The 17,514-nt window shown below is 43.9% G+C and overlaps 1 protein-coding gene and 1 long non-coding RNA gene across 7 annotated transcripts in view; one reads left to right on the top strand and one right to left on the bottom strand.

Moving 5' to 3' along the window:
• LOC310709587 overlaps positions 1-17,514 on the top strand; it is a 479,424-nt gene that overhangs the window by 293,086 nt on the left and 168,824 nt on the right. The gene's annotated exons all lie outside the window — the stretch shown is intronic.
• Positions 1-17,514, bottom strand: part of TEAD3 (TEA domain transcription factor 3) — an 89,838-nt gene that overhangs the window by 4,903 nt on the left and 67,421 nt on the right. The window contains exons 3-14 of one of the 6 annotated variants that reach the window (XM_083509408.1): positions 15,316-15,380; positions 11,338-11,400; positions 11,146-11,208; positions 9,637-9,666; positions 8,098-8,109; positions 7,446-7,583; positions 6,610-6,653; positions 5,439-5,500; positions 3,790-3,923; positions 3,105-3,278; positions 1,547-1,687; positions 997-1,149 (exon numbers count right to left, since the gene is read on the bottom strand). In XM_083509408.1, the coding sequence (XP_083365534.1) occupies positions 997-1,149; positions 1,547-1,687; positions 3,105-3,278; positions 3,790-3,923; positions 5,439-5,500; positions 6,610-6,653; positions 7,446-7,583; positions 8,098-8,109; positions 9,637-9,666; positions 11,146-11,208; positions 11,338-11,400; positions 15,316-15,380 (1,079 nt within the window). The remainder of the gene's footprint in view (positions 1-996; positions 1,150-1,546; positions 1,688-3,104; positions 3,279-3,789; positions 3,924-5,438; positions 5,501-6,609; positions 6,654-7,445; positions 7,584-8,097; positions 8,110-9,636; positions 9,667-11,145; positions 11,209-11,337; positions 11,401-15,315; positions 15,381-17,514) is intronic. The other 5 variants (XM_083509409.1, XM_083509410.1, XM_083509411.1 and 2 more) reach the window with 5 other exon arrangements.

Raw genomic sequence — 17,514 nt, 5'->3', positions numbered from 1 at the left:
ATGGAAGCAGAAGATTGATCCTTTCCCTGTTGCAATTTAACCATACACATCACAATCAACAAGCATAATACAGATGTAGTTATCTGCACCCAAGTACAAAATATTATTTCAATCTTCTTTACTTTTACCATCTATCCACTTGATTTCAGTAGGACTTATTTGATGAATTAAAAAAACCTAAAATCAAAGCCACAATTCTAAAGATTTAAGTGGTAACTTTTAACGGATTGCCTATAACCTGCAAAGAGATGAAGATAACGTTCTTCTGTACCTGAGAATGAATCTAAGAAACTGGTAAAATTAACCTCCTCTCTACTTGCAAGGATGAGACAAATGCCCATCTGATCAAATGAAAATATTTTGAAGTGGGGATTAAGGACTGCAGCAAGTTACTCAACTGAGCCAACACATATAATGGATGGCAGGACAGCGCTTTAAATGAGGAACAGACTACATGAGCTTGTCCTTGCCAAAGAATCTCACGTGCTGAACAAAATATTTTCCTCATAAGAAATGTCTTCATGACAAACCATTGCCTTCTTGAAAGAAGCAGATGATGAGCACGACATTGAAAGGTAGAATAAAAAACAACAGGAAGAAAGGAATGCAATTGTTATTTTGGTTGGATCCTGGTTATTGGCATCCATCTGTCTTGGGGAACAATGGAAGAGTGTGTCTAAAGTCAAACCATTGGAGAGATACAGCACCTGCTTGTAGCTGTAGGGGAGAGAGAGGTTTTATTACAAGTGGGGCAGATGAAGGGGTCTGCTTTTGCTGCTACAGGCCCAGATTTAGTCATATTATAGGTAAACTCATTGAAACCAATGACCTAACTTGTACAATTTATTTCAATGGGTTTTTACTCCAAGTATGACCAAATCTGAAACTATCCAGTTGGTGTCTTCAGCCATGAAAAGCCTACTATGAACATCCAGACAGAAGTTACTCCTTGCACCAGCTGGAAAGGATTCAGGATAGAAGGAAAATGTTATTTACCTGCAGGATGGTGAAATTCTCCAGGACGCTGTTCATCATGTATTTTTCTGGGAGGTGTTTCAGTTTATGGATAAAGTTGATCATATATTCGCACATGGGGGACCGATGGATTCGGTACACACACCGTCCGTTCTCCATCCGGGCAAATTCCGTCTGCAGAAAAAGCATTGATAAGGTATAGACCCTAACAAAGAAGCCACTGAAGGTGCAATAATATGAGAGAGATTTGTTTATTGATTTATTATTGTGTATCGAATGGCATTCAAGCTTGGTGTAGGAGAACTGGGGAGGTGGCACACCCTAATTATCCATAATTAAGCAGCAGGGGGAAAGGAAGAGAGGACTATACTGACATTCTGATAACGCATACATTGCTACTTATTATACATGTACTGTTAGCACTTAAAGAGTCCCAAAGCACTTTCCCCTTGGGCTGTACGTTCTTCCCAAGAACTTAACTTCCAGTCCCACATTAACTGCTATGCTCTTCACCCACTCTGCAACATTCCCTTCCTGCTGGTACCAGACCCAAAGGAAGCGCAGGACTCACCTCCACCTTCTCGACTACTTGCTTTCCGAAGGAGCACACTTTAGTGGAGACTGTGATGGTCATGTTTTCTGCACTGCTATACTGACTGCTTACGCCATAAAAAGCACCAGGACCATCCTGAATGGTGCTGTTCAGATCCGCCTAGAGCAAAGGCAAAGAAGGAGGTGTTATAAATCAAGTACGGATTGTGGCTTTCTGCTTGGGGCGCAGAGGTCTCCGACCCAAGAGTTCCGAGATGCATTCACTGAGGGGAGCGAAGATGCCAACAGAGAAGTGTATTCATGGTGATACTGCTAATTATTGACATAAGTATTTAAAAATAGCAAGCTGCTTTCTAACCCTTATCTCATTCAGCCTCACTGCCACTCTTTGCTTTTATGCCCATTTTGTAGATGGAGAATGGAGGTGACTCGCCCGAAGTCCACAGCTGAGATGGAATTTGAAATGAAGTCTCACAAGCATTCCAAGCTGGACCACATCGGCTCATGTATTTTTAGCGAAGGGCTGAGAAGACGAACTGAAAATGCTCAGTGTGGGATGACAACAGCTTTTAAGATTTGATGGCAGGGGAGAGTGACAGCATTTAGGCAATATTAAGCCACAGTTCCAAAGGAGGCTCAAACCAGGCTGAATGCTGCAGAGTGGCATTAAAAAATTCAGATGGTAGAGCAAAGCCAATGTAAAACACCGGCTGGTCTTGCAGTATGTGCTACGGGAGCCGGAATGTGTTCAGAGGAGGGCAACCAAGATGATAAAGGATCTGGAAACTAAGCCTTATGAGAAGCCTGGAAAAGAGGAGACTGGGAGGAGATATGATAGCCATCTTCAAATATCTTAAGGGCTGTCAAATGGAAGAGGGAACATGCTTCTTTTCTCCTGTTCTGGAGGACAGGACTCAAACCAATGGCTTCAAGTTACAAGAAAGGAGATTCCGACTAAACATTCGAAAAAAACTTTATGACAGTAGGAGCTGTTCGGCAGTGGAACAGACTCCCACGAGAGGTGGTGGTCTCTTCTTCCTTGGAGGTTTTTAAGCAGATGTTGGAAGGCCACCTGTCATGGACGCTTTAGCTGAGATTCCTGCATTGCAGGGGGTTGGACTAGATGCCCCTCGGGGGTCCCTTCCAACTCTTATAGAGTCTATGATTCTATGAACATTTGTGCGAGAATAATACCATGGCATTGCTTAGACCTCAAAACATGCTATTGAATGCAGCTCTTTTTCTAAAGGATGAACCCTTTTCCCCAGACCCCTTCAGAATTTCGTTTCATTTTTAATATCCCTTAGGCTCTTCTACCAAGATGCCTGGGTCAAGCCTGCTTAGCATATAAAGCCAGGCAAAACCACATGAAACATGCGACTGCCCACTGATGTGGAGAATCTGAGGCCAGAAAGCATCCCCCCTCCCATCATCCAAACAACATCCACATTCATATAGGAGAATAATGTAACCATGGTCCTCTGGTCTAATTTCCTTAGCCTCCTTGTCCGATGAAGAAGTACCCAATAATGGCTTTTTCAGAGGCATTGTTCGGCTTTGGGCTGCAAGATTCTTACCCAGAACTTGACCAGGAAAAAGGAGTTCTGGGGCCCCCTCTCATAGAGCTCCTTCAGGCCACCTTTCTTCTCAGGGAACTTGTCATAGATTTGGCGGATGTCCACTGCCTCCAGCAGCGGGTCGCTGTACGAGGGGTTCGTCTGTCCAATGTGCACAAAGAGGTGCTTGCTATACTGTAGGGTGGGAAACACAAATGGCAAAAAATGTGGGAGCGGAAGGTAGCGTGCTTCACTACAAAGATTCAGCCATGACAAAGGGAATCAGATACTCCTGCTGACGCCGCAAAATTCAAAACTCAGTTGCCTTAATGCCAGCTACCACCATCCAGACCAGGAGCAGCCAACATCTCCAGATGTTGAGCTCCAACTTCCAACAGCTCAGGCCAGCATGGGTAATAACCAGAGTTGATGGAAGCTGCATGCCATTGGCGACTCCAGCCTAGACAAAAGGGCTATATAAATACAGCCAATGTGATATGTGTCTATATTACACAAAACAGCACAGGGAGACCAGAGCTTGAGTCTCTGGCAGCATTTATTACATGGGGCTCGTAAGTGAATGTCAGGCTTTATGCAGGTTAGAAAAGAGGGCAGTTTTCTGCAGAGACCCAATGCACTGTAAGAGCTGAAAAACACCATTGCCACCGGCTCCTGCAGTGCCAAACACTTCCCCCCTAAGAGTTACCGTTTCAGGGTCACGCTGCACTTCCATAAACGCTGAATACTCAAGGAGCCGCAGTTTGGTGGAGGCGATGGTGCGGTCCTGCCAGACTGGCACAGCCGAGGCAGCAGGTGGGAGAGGAGCCAGGGGCTCGTAGCCTGGAAAAAAGAAAGTGTTGCCACATTCTTGAGCACTGCAGGGGGAGGTTTCAGCTGCAGAGATGAGGACAACCCTTTAATGCTCCTCCATCTAGCCTAGTTGCCCATCCTTCCAAGAAGCCAAGGACTATTTCCTTCCTTATTGCCCAGATGGCAGTTCTAATGCAACAGGACTCTCTGAAATTGTAATGATTCAAATTTCATTTTTAAGCATTTCATATTTATAATAGCTCTGGGATGCCCTTGCATTTAGAAGATGGGAGAACTGAAATGAATTAATTTCCCCTGAACGTTAAGCAAGACTGTTTGTAAACAAAAAAGGTGTAATCTCTTAAACTCCAGATGAAGCAATGAGGAATGAAGCAGACTGTACTCCCTAGATAAAATACAATTTAAAACTCCCAAGTACTACAGCAATCCAGGAAGCTACCCTTCTACTACCATGGAGGTGTCTTTAGAGGAGAGCTTTCCAAACTTTTCATGTTGGTGACACAGTTTTTAGACATGCATCATTTCATGACACAGTAATTCGGTTTTACTAGCAAACCGGAAGTTAAATCAACCCCTCTCCAGCCCCAGGAGGAGCGTGGGGGGCATTCGCGCAACACACCTACACACTGCAGTGGACACAGTAACGTGTCGTGACACAGAGTTTAGGAAGCTCTACTTTAGAACATCAAGAAGATCATTGGACAGGACAGATGGGCTTCCTGCTACAAAAACTGTCTTCCATCTACACAATCCATCTCACAGATGACATTCTGTGGGTAATATGAAGGGATCAAAGGGCAGCATAGAGGCTAGTTAAAATATAAAAAGCTTTGCTGAAATAATTAAATGCAAAACATCATTTACTGAGTCAAATTTTAAAATCTGGAAGCAGCTAAGGTGTAAAAAGAGTCATTTATTTATATTTTATTTCAGTGCTTTTGCCATATTTCCTTGCAAGCAAAATGTGACCATGGTTGGCAAGACAAGGTGGTCCATGATAAGTCTGCTTTCATCTCCATCATGCAGAAACATCCTAGGCAAATGTGAAGGTAGAATCCCTCTCACTCAAAGCAGGCGAGATGATGGAAAACCCATGAGTAGATCATCCTATTTTCTTTTTGAAAAGCTTAGCAAGTGGCATAGAAGGGGGCTGAATTAGGCCAGCAACAGCAAGGGAGAAATGGTTAGCCCTCTCCACTGCACTGTTTTCCCCCAATCCAAATTGCACCCCGAAAGCTCTGTGAGGGTGGGGAGAACCTACAGGTACCATCACTGCTAATGGCAGGATGGAAAGAATCAACCCTTTGGAATAGACAATAAGGCATTCAGTTTCTATGAATGAAATCAAAGAGATTCACCATCATGGCTGGGCCAAGAAAAAAGTTCAAGCTCTCAGTGAGGTCCTGAGGAAACAGCTAGAACTGTCTGTATGAATAAACAGGACTGGGCGCTGGTGGTGACAGGGGAGCCAAGAAAATGTTATGAGGCAGAGCATCAGTTAGTTGGAGAAACAAAATCACTTACTGGCTAGTGATGGAGGCATGGGTGGCTGGATGGGGTAGGCTGGTTGTGCAAAAGGTTTAATGCTGAAAAACAAAATAGTGTTAAGTATGTTAGTCAGTATGTCAGATTGTTAATGTTCCTGTTAACTGCGTACACCCTAAGTTACTCCAAGGGCAGATGTCTTGCAGAAATCATCAAGGTAACTCTATGGTGGCCTCTCATATACATACAGCCACCAGCCATTACAGGGCTCCCCCTCATTTGCCTTCCCCACTATTTCAGAAAAAAGAGCAGTCTATCTGCAGGCCTAATGTAACCAACCTTTAGGAACCTGACCAACAAACATTCCACTATATTATTCATTTTTAATTTAAAATAAAAATATTTTATTTATAATTATTTCATAAAATTTATACACAACTAGATTTTGTAAACTGCTATCAGGTTTCCTATGAAGAATAACAAATATATTTAGGAGGTTCTGGATACCCAAAGTAATTACTTTAAGAGGGTTTTTGGGACTGCAGTTTCTAGTGCATTTTATTATGGCTACATGAGCAGTGAAGCATCCCCACTGGAGATGCTGACTTAGTGAAATAAAGGAAGGGCCATTTGTGTACATGTTTCCCATGCAGAAGGTACCAGGTTGAATCCCTCGAATCTCAAGATACCAGCTGGGATAATCCTTCAAACCCTGACAATATGCAGCCGAGGAATTGTTTATTTGAAACACCGACATGCCCCCCACCCCGATGAATATTGTGTGTAATGTCAAAAATCTACCACATAAGATAAAGAAGTCTTGATCTTAACTCTCTCTCTGATTTTTCCCCCAGTGTGGCCCTATGTGGGGGAACTTTCAAATAAATGATTTCCCTACATGAGACTTGAATTGGAGCAATCCCCACAGGCAATTATGCATACCTGAGTCGACCCTTTGGAAGAATATGAACATAGCAGTTTAGAAATGGAGGCATAAGCGATCAAGTTGTGTGTGTGTGTGTGTGTGTGTGTGTGTGTGTGTGTGTGTGAGAGAGAGAGAGAGAGAGAGAGAGAGAGAGAGAGAGAGAGAGAGATTGCACAATGTGGCATCTATTTCTGTGGAACAATTCAGAAATGCTATGCAAGTACCGTCCTCTAACTGCTAAGCCTTTTAATTCTCCACCAAACGTAACAATTGCTTTTCACTTACTCCTGAGAAGGTCCAGACTGTCCTGGGATAGGCCCACTCCAAAACTGAGGAAACAAAAAATGAACACAGAAAACATTGTCATGCATATTCCTACCATCTGACTTCACAGCTACAGTTGTTCAGGTTCATCAAAGTTGTTAAAGGGTTGTTTAAGTTGTTTATTGTTACAGAATGGCAACGGCTAGTCAGTTTTTTAGAATAGTGTGGAAATACCACAACACAGCTGAGGAGAGTCAAGACTACAGCTGGGAGTTTCACACCAAGTCAGTACATGTCCTCCACTCTCTTGTGAGCCACTAAGGGGAGAGGGTGGGTCAGATATGCTACTCTTTGGTGGTGGTGCTGATGGCATGTGCAGATAAGAAGAATTAGGGCAGGGATGGAGAACCTATGGTTTTTCCAGATGTTATTGGATTACAACTCCCATCTTCTTTGACCGTTGGCCATGCTAGCTGAGTCTCAAAGGAGTTTTAACAACAACTGGAGAACCATTCCCATATGTGACAGTGAAAGGTGTTGGGAGGAAGAGCATGAGTTAGGTTTTATTTTTATTTTATTTTTAAGTAAACTGGGCAAAAATGAAAATTAGGGAGACATGGATGTTGGGTGTGGAATACGTAAATTACGCTTATGATGTCTGATTTAAACTAAGCCTATTGGGTCAGGAACACAACTACAGATAAGTTAATAAATAAATATCCTCTCTGGAACCATCTCTGCGTTAGTCACCTAGCCCTATAAGAGAAGCCGCTGTCTTGCAGAAGCATTGACTCCATGCTGTCCTTCTGGGCCTGACCTTCCTAACCAGGCAGGAAAAGTGTTGGAACATCCCTTACCCTGGGAGCAGCAGAGAAGACAGCCTGAGGGAGTGGAGGAGGGGGGCTGAGCTTGTTCTGCAGGACACTGGCGGATACGATCTGTGCCGACGACATGGAAGCCATACTCTGCAGAGCCTTGTCCTTTGAGACCTGATCCTTCAAAACAGGACAGAAGAGGAGAAGCAGAAGGGAGAGTTACTAACACTGGCCTTGACGGCCCACTAAAGACAAATTAATGGGGGACAGTGAGCTATTCAAGCAAACTGTTTTATGTCACTTCCCCTCCCCCCAAAGCTCATTTTTCCAGGGATCTTACTAGTCATAGATAATAAATCCTTTAGAGCAGTGCAACATGTCTGTAGATCAAAGGAGGAGAACACAAACATCCATTTAAGGTGCTGGCTTTTAGCCAGTATGGTCCAAAGTATCCAAAAGATTCTCATCTCAGCTATTAATTTTGCACTTCCAGCACCCCTGCACCTCATCTGCACTCTCTAATACTATTCATGGGGATTTATTTATTTAAAAGCCGTATGGTCCCTCCTTCACCAGTATAGATACCAAGGCAGCACACAGCATACAACAAAATTAAACACTCAGCATAAGGATAAAGACAATCACCAAGTAGAGAACACTTAATGGGGCAGAAACAAGACTGAAGTGCACTTACCAAGTTCATAGCCTGTGTGAAGAGGAGGGAGGAAAGAAAAGAAATATGGTTAGTGCCTCTGCTGTCATAATGGGCACTGCGGGGAGGGGGGGAGTCTGCATAATCCATAACAGGTATCAATAATGGGACTTCAAAGCATCACAGGATGTCAGACTTCATTTTGTAAACAAACTACATCTGTCCCGGGCTGCTTTCTAATGCAGCCTGTTTTACTGAATCCACTTGATGATCTGGGGCACGTGGCACAACGGGAATGAGGAAGAAAGGAGCGGATGGTATGAGGCTTATCTCAATAGGTAACTTCTTCAATTTTACAAATCAAGGAAGATGTGCAGGAAGTGAGAACAGACCGCCCTGTTCTGTGGTTCTCCAAATCTGATGCCGGTCTGGGTACTGAAAGCAACATTATTTTATAGATTGCAGAGTTACTAGTGCAAACAATGCACTAGATCTGGTCACTGCACTCTCCTGCCTGCAAAGCTATACAAAATAAACAGGGTGTTGCTGTAGGTGGACAAGCTTAGGCTTCTTGAGTTGCGTGCACATAACTCTTGGAGTAGTGCAAGGGGAGTAAAAAGTACCTAGGTAGTTAAATCATTCTTTGGTATTTGTGAGGGGCTACCGTAATTTGCAGAGTCCTAAGCCTGGATGTAGATAAATGGGCCAATAGATGTTCTGCAGTTTTCTCCGTTTACCTTTGGCTCTCTCTTTAAAGACTCAAGGTGGTAAACTGGACCTGCATACCACTGCTTTGCCCAGTCTTCTGCCATTGCAGAACACGAAAGCACACTGGTTGGAGGTAGAGTGGTTCAGCGATACAGGGCAGAACTTATGGGCATGCACTTAAAAGGTCCTCTCAAATAGGTTTGCAACGACAGTACTGCAAGGACAGAGTTGGGAAACCTATTTTCTGAGCACTCCCTCGCCCTAGTCAGACACTTTACTTACTAGGCAATACCACTGATGACTGTTTGCATTTCTGTTCAGATATGCCTTAAATTAAAAGCTTTGATGTGCTTCTAGGTTTGTCCCTGTCAGCTGTAAGCTTAGGAGGCAAGATACATTTGCTCCTCCCCTACTTAACAAATGAGACCATAACGATATAATAATTTTTAAAAACTCAACAACACTGCCATGGGCATTTTTTGAATATTTGACAAAATCTTGCCATAATCTAACAAGCATCAGTTGACTAGCATGCTAGCCCTAACTCTCAGGCAATGTATTGTCTGTCTTTTGTGGAAGACATGCTATTGACTAGAATTAACATATATGTAAAAGTGTTCTACAGTTACATCTGTTCATCATATAATGTGTGCTACTGACTACAAGGACAGATCCTTTTAAAAAGATATTTTCCTTCATTCCATGCTGTTCTTCAACTGTGAGAGTTTTTATTATTAACTGAATTTTGGGTGTGGGCCACTTTATGCACACAATTTAATCTTCTTATAAACCAGCCAATTATTTTCTTAGTTTGGGGTAGAGGAATGAGGGCATGGTGGGAGGGACGGCACACTATTTATGAGTTTTCCCAACCTGGTAATGGCAGCTCCTGCTTTGTGGACTCTAGAAAAGGAAGGGAGAGTATTTTGGACTAAATAAATTTGAACAGCTGAAAAGATTGGAATTTCTAGGTACTTTCCGATGCATAGGCCAAACCACAAGAATAGACAGAGAACCAGAATCAGTTCAAAATAACCTTCAACCACTAACCATTCATTAAGACCCCCCTCCCCCCTCAAAAACCCAAATCACAATACACAGAACACACAGAGGAAAGGGTAATAGGAAAGGTTAGCCAATCTCAAGTTACAGAAGAAAGAAGAAAAGAAAAGCCAACCACAGAAAGAAAGGCAATCACAGGATAAAAGCTCTCCAGTTTTATCCCTGCTCAACTTCCTTGGCTCCTGGTCCCATGTTCTTGGTCCAAGCATCCTGAATCAGCAAGAGCAGGCCTATGATGGAAGACACTCATCTCTGGTTCTGTGCATCTCCATCCTAATTGCCTTGTACCATTGCACTGGCCAACTTAGCCAAATATCCTCCCCAGGTATTAAAGACTGTTGGCCATATAGACTAGAAGTATGACAGAGGCACTGATTGCACAAATTCCTATGCCTGCTATATGAGCCTCAGCTGCATAAATCCATCAGAATTTGTACCTACAAAACTTTGGGGTCCCCCCCCTGTATACTTCCCCATCCTCATCCAGCACGGAATGCTTTCCAAAAGTCTGGCTCTTCTGCTTTGGGGTGGGGTGGGGGAGTGTGTTTTGGTTTTGTTTCATTGCAGCCTTGGGTCTGCTACTTTAATGGTCAGCCCTGCTTGATGCATCATTGAACATCAGTAACACTTATTTGAAAAACATTTTTTAAAAAAACAAAAACCTGCTCCAGAGCTCCAATGCTACCTAGAAAATCTTAATGCTACAGAGTGGTAGACAGTGAAGTAGCACAGCAGAAGGAAATGGCTTCTTCTGTTGAATGGAAACAGAAGGAGAAGGGTGTTCTGTCCTATGCCTCTACTGGGAGGGACCCTTCCACTCAGTTGTTGCTCAGCAGAAGTGGCTGTTTAATACCACGACTGCACATTTCATGAGCCGCCATGGATCCTACTCAGCTTTCCTGATTTAGGCAAGGTTCCCGTTCCTGTAACAACAGTGGAGCACTTACATGGATATACCAAAGATGGCAGGTGGACTGTGGAGAACTCTAGAAGTTCTCCTTGCTATGTCACCACCTGAAGGCTCCAGTTGTGACTGGAAATGCACTCTCCAAGCTGACAAGGGACAGCTTTACTGGACTGTTTAGAGGTGGCTTGTCCTTGCCAGATCCTGCCACGCAGAAGTGCTCTATCGCTTTTTCCTTCTGATTCTCTCTCACACCTCAGCGGCATTCTGAAAATTATCAGGTCCCAGGAACAAAGGGAGGGGAGCAAAGACACAACAAGCAGGGGGGAAAGAGTGGCAACCAACCACAGAGCGCAGCATGTTAGTTGCCAGCATGGCCATGGCTCAAAAGGTGGGAAAGCCGGGGAAGCGCGTACCTTCAGCTTCGACTGAATCTCACGAGATTTCCGTCTGGCTAGAACCTGCAAGTGGCTAGAGACCTGCAGAGAGAAAAGCAGAAGGAGAGGGGGGGAAAACAGCAGAGCCGTCAACCAGAGGAAAGGAGAGGAAGGAGAGGGGGCTGCCCATGCTCACACACCACGGACGCATGGGCAGGGTCTCCAACGTACCTTAATGCCAACCTGGTACTCTCGCACCTTCTTCCGAGCTAGAACCTGTATGTGGCTGGACACCTACGCCCCGCCAAGTCATTCAAAAAGGAAAACACAAACAGAATGAAGACATGATCCCAAATTGTTTTGCGTGACAAGAGTGCTTCAAGCACCTAGGTTGGACACACACACACACACAACACACAGTCAAACAAGCCTCTGAAGCCATGTGAGATTCCAGAGGAGAAGGATCTGTACTCAGGATGAATGGCAGGTAATACAGACTGTAATGATATGGCTAACCTATCAAGTGGAGGAAATTGCTACAGACCCACTGAATGCCATGGACTTGAGCATAGTGTGCTATATTTGGGGATTTTACCCTTTGCAAATAGCATTTAATAGTGTAAGTGTAGCTTACTCTCATGAGAATTCTATGTACTACTGATCATCATGCTTTTAGGAACCACTCATGCTTCAGTCTATGAGCCATTCCCAACATAATGTTTTGCTGATCCAGATCTGTACCCACATGACTCCTCTCCATAGCCATGTAAATCCAGATGCACTTCTTCAGTTCTCCTAATTGAATTGATACACAATCAAGCATTGAAAACAGTTTCCAATCTGGGTCTCAAAAACCTAAGTGCACAGTCCCCTGGTTCTTAAATATTTTTCAGCTCTTCATTCAGAGAGCAAGACAGAAGTAAGTAAGTGTTAGAGTGGAATTATAATCACCAACAGCTTTTCACAGAAGATTAATCTTATCTTCTCCTGCCTTAGAAGACGTTAAACATCAAGGGACTCAAACAAGCTTGAAATTAACCTCAGTATTGCCACTAAATTAAGCAAACAGAATCATAAGTCTACCTATTGTGATCCCTCTAGAACAACATGCCACCGCCTTACACAGACACTTTTTACCACTGACCACTAAGTGATAATATATGGCAGTGTTTTTATGCATCCAAGGCTTTGAGAGCAGAAATTGTCTATTGGACATGTGACCATGGCTCTGAGAGCTGTATAAACATTTTGGGTAGAAACCCAATTTCTTTTGGGTTTAAACCTGACTTCAGAAATAATATTTAAAGGAATCACAAGACAAAGCTCTTTGTTACCAAAATATAAATCAGAATCTTGCATATGATCCACAGAAAGGAGATTTGACAAATCTGAAGACTATATGAGAAGACCCAAGACTACACCAACTATTTGTCTATGTTAGAGACAACCAATGGAGACTGGTGTTTCCTTGCTGTGTAGGCTGTTGTCTACTTTAATTGCCTTTGGATGGATTTAGTTTTATATCAGAGAACTGCTCCAATGATTTAGCATTACTAGTCACATGCAGTGAGTCAAACAATAGAAAAAAGACAGGTTAAGTCTACTTTCTTTTACAATGGAGGCTATCCATGCTTTGCCATTGAAAAGGACAACTCTCATTTGCAAAAACATTTCTTAGAGTGTGCTACTAGCAAGTCTGAGCTAGGGGCAGCCTTCACAAACCTTGTGTCATCCAGATATTTTGGGCTACTGGCTAGGGCTGCCAGGAGTTTTAGTCCAAAACATCTGGAGGGCATTGAGTTGGCAAAGGCTTCCCTAGATTCACCAGAAAGTGTTAGGACTGCAAACCTTGAAGCAGAGGCAAGATTGACTGTATAATAGATACATATACTGCATAGCTCCTCTAAGTTTAATTCCATAAGATCTGCTTCCATCCAATCATAACTACTGCCTGGTAAAATCAGCACAGACATGGACCTGATATTTCCAACTTTGCCCTAATGAAGGAAACAATCCAGACGCAAATAAAGGGGAGCTGGTGATATCTTAATTGATGGATTTTATAAGGTTTCAGCCCTCCCAACAATGACTTTCATTAACATACCATACAAAGTGGTGCAGCAATCAAACTGCTAGCACATTGGCTAAGCTAAGCAAGATCTGGTTATGGTATCAAACTGGATGGGGGACTGTGTGTTGAGATTCCTGCATTGCATGGGGTTGGACTAGATGACTCTCGGGGTCCTTTCCAAGTCTTTGGATCCTTTCCAAGTTTGATTTGATAACATAATACACTACAAGTAGCTAATGAGAACTAGGAGTTCCAGAAGGAATTCTACGCTTGCCCACCACTGAAGTCTAAGCACCCTGAGCTTCTCTTACATGTTTGTGGGGAGGCCAAGATACAAGGAATAGCTCTTTGGCCATGCCTTTGGTTCTGTGCCAATTGTTCATTTGAGTATTTAAGAACAAGCCAGCATACAGGGTACGTCCCACCAGGAGGCAGTCCTAGAGTTACACAAGAGTGTGTTTCCCATGGCTTTTGGAAAGATGTTACGGATAAGCCTTTGGGTCTGACACACCGTCAACTGCTCCATGAATTCTGAGATTACAAATTCTGCAACCATTTAATGGATTGCAGAGCAGGAATGTGTTGACTATTACAAAAAAGAGGTACATCTGCCATTGCTTCCAAAAAAAAAAGGAGTGCCTTCATGAGGATTCTTTCATGTTCCAGGCAAAGTCTTTAGCTACGTTTGCACATCACACTAACCCAAACTACAGCTTAGTGCGAATGTGCAAACATGCCCGCTCTTGGCATTCACTTTGCTCCTCTCCAGGCTTTTGAGGTCTTAAAAGTGTTGTCCAAACCTGGGGTCATGTTTAAGGTCTACCATTCTTAACCACATTCTATAGCCAAGTGTTGTCCTGTGGTTAAAGAAGAAATACTTTAGACCAGGGACGTCCAACTCCCAAGAGACTGCGATCTACTCACAGAGTAAAAAAACTGGCAGTGATCTACCTCTCTTTGGGGGGTTCAGGTCAAATTGCGATCATGCGCAAATGGAGGATGGAGAATACAGGGTGTTTCAGGGTTGCATTTGCTCTTGACCAACCTTTCAAGAACTGTATGCCAGCAGTGGCTGTGACCAAAATTGTTGCTGCCACCTCATTCCTTCTCTCTCCCTCTCCTACTCTCCCTGCCCCATCCCTAACACAGCATCAAGACCAGTAATGGTGGTGGTGGTGGTGGAGTTAACTTGATGGAGGACAACCTGAACATGAACACAGCATGATAAGAAGAATCAAGTAAATAGATCTGTCACCAAATTGCTGACTGCCTGGGTGGGCAATACAGCCCTTAGGTCGAGTGGTTTTCACTTCTGCCCTGAAGATTCAAAAAGCACCCACAGCCAACTGAAAAGATAGAAGCTACAATTATGGACGCATAATTGTTGCTAGGGGTCAACTTCTATTTTGAAAGAAAAATCTTCCCCTTCACCACTCCCAATGCTGTGCAGCATCTCCTATCAAGCTCTACCTATGGTAGATTCAGGATTCTTCCCAGTCAAGTGGTGGAGACAAAATGATGATTTACTCTTCTAAGGGAATTTGGAAGGGCAATAAAAGGGCCAGGAAGTTTGCTGTGGTGGGAGAATATGAAGTTACAGAGCTCCTATAACTCCAACTAATTCTGGAAGGAGCATTTTTTTAAAGCCTTCACCAATTATGAGTGCTTGCAAAGGGGGGGGGGGGAGAGAGCTTGCGATGCATCAAGGCACCTGCGAGTTACAGTTGCCATTTCACACCCCTTGGCTTTATTCAGTAACTTCCTACCAAAGATCCCAAAATATTGAAGCCAAGGTCAATTCTCTAACTTTTAAGGCAGCTATCACCTATGTTAGGAAAAAAAGAAAGTGAAACAGGGATCTCAACCGTACCCAACAGAGCCAGAAAAAGAACTTTGATGTCCCAGACCTCTCCAACATATTCACTACTAGCTCTGATGCCTCATCACACTTCTGAGTGGTACACTGAATTATGGCAATGGAGCAGGCACACACACACACACACACACACGGAGACACACACACACACACACACACACACGGGTGATTTCACGAGGCCCCTTTCTCCTTCAGTCATCCTATTGCAAGGTTACTTTTTTTTTTTTTTAAAGGAAAGGGCAAGTGCTAGGTACATTTTTACCTGTTTCCTTGTCCTTGTTTTCCCCGTCCGTAACTTGATGTACCTTGCTATCAATTCATTGCGACCTAAGGGGATAAATGAATATATAAATGACATGACGAGAGAGCTGGAGCTTTGCCTTCCTTCTCCGACTACCTGCTGAATAAAGGCCGTCCCCTCGGAGAAGTCAGAACCACCTTCTGGAACTCTTAACTCTGAGAAACCAAAAACCACAAAATAACCGGAGCACGAGGCCTAGCTCAATGACATTTTACCAGAAGGTGGCACTAACACAACAGTTGTCCAAATGAAGGAGGTTAGCCAGAAAGGCAGCGCCCCCAGCCTTGGCTGTTTATACACTGAACAAGGCACCTACAACAGCACACCACGTGGATGGCAAAGGAACATGAAATTAAATGGCGTGAGCACAGAAAGCAGGGCACAAACACGGGACACCCAGAAACCTAGCAGGGAAGGCACCGCTCCCATTGTGTCAGCTACAGAATTTCCTCCCACTATGCTGGGAGAGGCCCGAGAGGCCACTGCTGAGAACCGGGCACGCTTCTTTCTCAATCCCAAGTTCTCACACGTGTGCTTCACTCCAGAACCTTACAAGGGTCCTTTGGCCACGATCCCAATGGAAAATAAATCAAAATATTGTGACCTATCAAGGAATTGGCTATGATATGGAGCATGCACACACACACACACACCCTCCCAGAGTTTTGGGTTTCATTTTGTGGCACTACACAGGACACCCAAACCCATGGGATATTTTAAGTGGTGCTGGCCTTTTAAGAGAGAACTTCCCAACCGCCACCTCCTCCTCCTCCTAATTTGAAGCAGAAGAGCTTTTGCTCCACATTTTACAGGCCAGCTGTGGCCAATCTAAATTCAAACGTCAGAGCAGCTGGGAGCTCTCTTTTTCCCTCATCCCCTCCCCTCTGAACATGGTGGGGTTGAGGGGGGGGGAATGGGGCGGGGAAGCACGCCAGATTTATTTTAATGGACCAGATGGTGGTGGCTGAGGCTTCCTGAAATGCCCTTGCAGCTAACTTAGAAGATCTCTAAATAATAATATATTTATTTTTTCTTAAAAAAAGAAAGCTGGAGCAACTGTGGCTGCCCTGGCGATACCAATGCCCTGTATTCCTTTCACGACAGCCACTGGGTGTCCGCTCTGAGAAGAGTCTTCACTCTTTGAAATAAAGACACACAACAGCCCCTCACCCACTCCTTTCCCTCCCCACCCCAACACACCATCCCAGTCTTGGACAGACAAGGCCAGGTGCTCTACAGGGTCAAGCAGCACCACGTGAGAGGGACAGAGGAGGATGATACCCTATACCGGAGTAACAATGCCCTTATAAAAGCCAGCTGGCTCAATGCACATCCCTTGATATCTGTAGTTCCTGGCACGCCTTTAAAACAAACAAACGGAAAAGCAGGCCCCAGAGGCCTTGGTCTTTCTTACTGGGGGACCCAAATAGGTTCGCAAACCACTCAAGTGCCGGCGTACTCTTTACAACCAAATCAGCATGGTGCCGCTCGACTCAGTTGAGGAGTCACGCCTTCGGCGTAGTGGGTCCAATTCTATGGAACTCCCTCCCCACTAGAAATCAGGCAAGGCACAGTCCCTGACAAATTTCAGGTTAAAATGGTTTTATTCCAGGAGGCCTTTGCACCATGATTTCTGTTCTGCGGGGCTTTCCCCCCCCCCCCAGCTGGATCTCGCCAGAACTCAGTTCTGGCACCTCTCAGGTGGGCGCCATTGCCATTCTAAGAGAATGAGGGAGGTGTTCATGGTGAGTTCCAGCACCTCTTTTTCTAGAGCAATAGACTGATGTTCTGCGATGTTTCTTTTATGTTTAAGCCTTCCACGTGGTACGTTTCGAATTTTGTAAGCCACTTGGAGATCCAGTCAGTCAGTCAGTTTTATTGCACATAGCCAAAGGCTGCCACAATGTACACAGAATCATTCAACAATTAAAAGAAAATATGCTAGATTGATACAAAAATCGTAAAACGTTTATGTTATCAAGACATTACCTACTCTAAACAGAGCTATAAAAGTACCTTAATATACAAATTAAGACATTAAACAATAAAATTTATAAGCTAAAATTATCACATGGCCACATATATTAAAAATATATATCCAGGTACAGTCAAAAGCTGGATATATTTTTAAAAAGGAATAGACAGACCAGGAATTGGGAA

The sequence above is a fragment of the Podarcis liolepis genome (assembly GCF_965112155.1).
Source record: "Podarcis liolepis genome assembly, chromosome: 6".
Lineage (NCBI taxonomy): Eukaryota > Metazoa > Chordata > Lepidosauria > Squamata > Lacertidae > Podarcis > Podarcis liolepis.
This window is presented reverse-complemented; position numbering and strand designations above follow the sequence as displayed.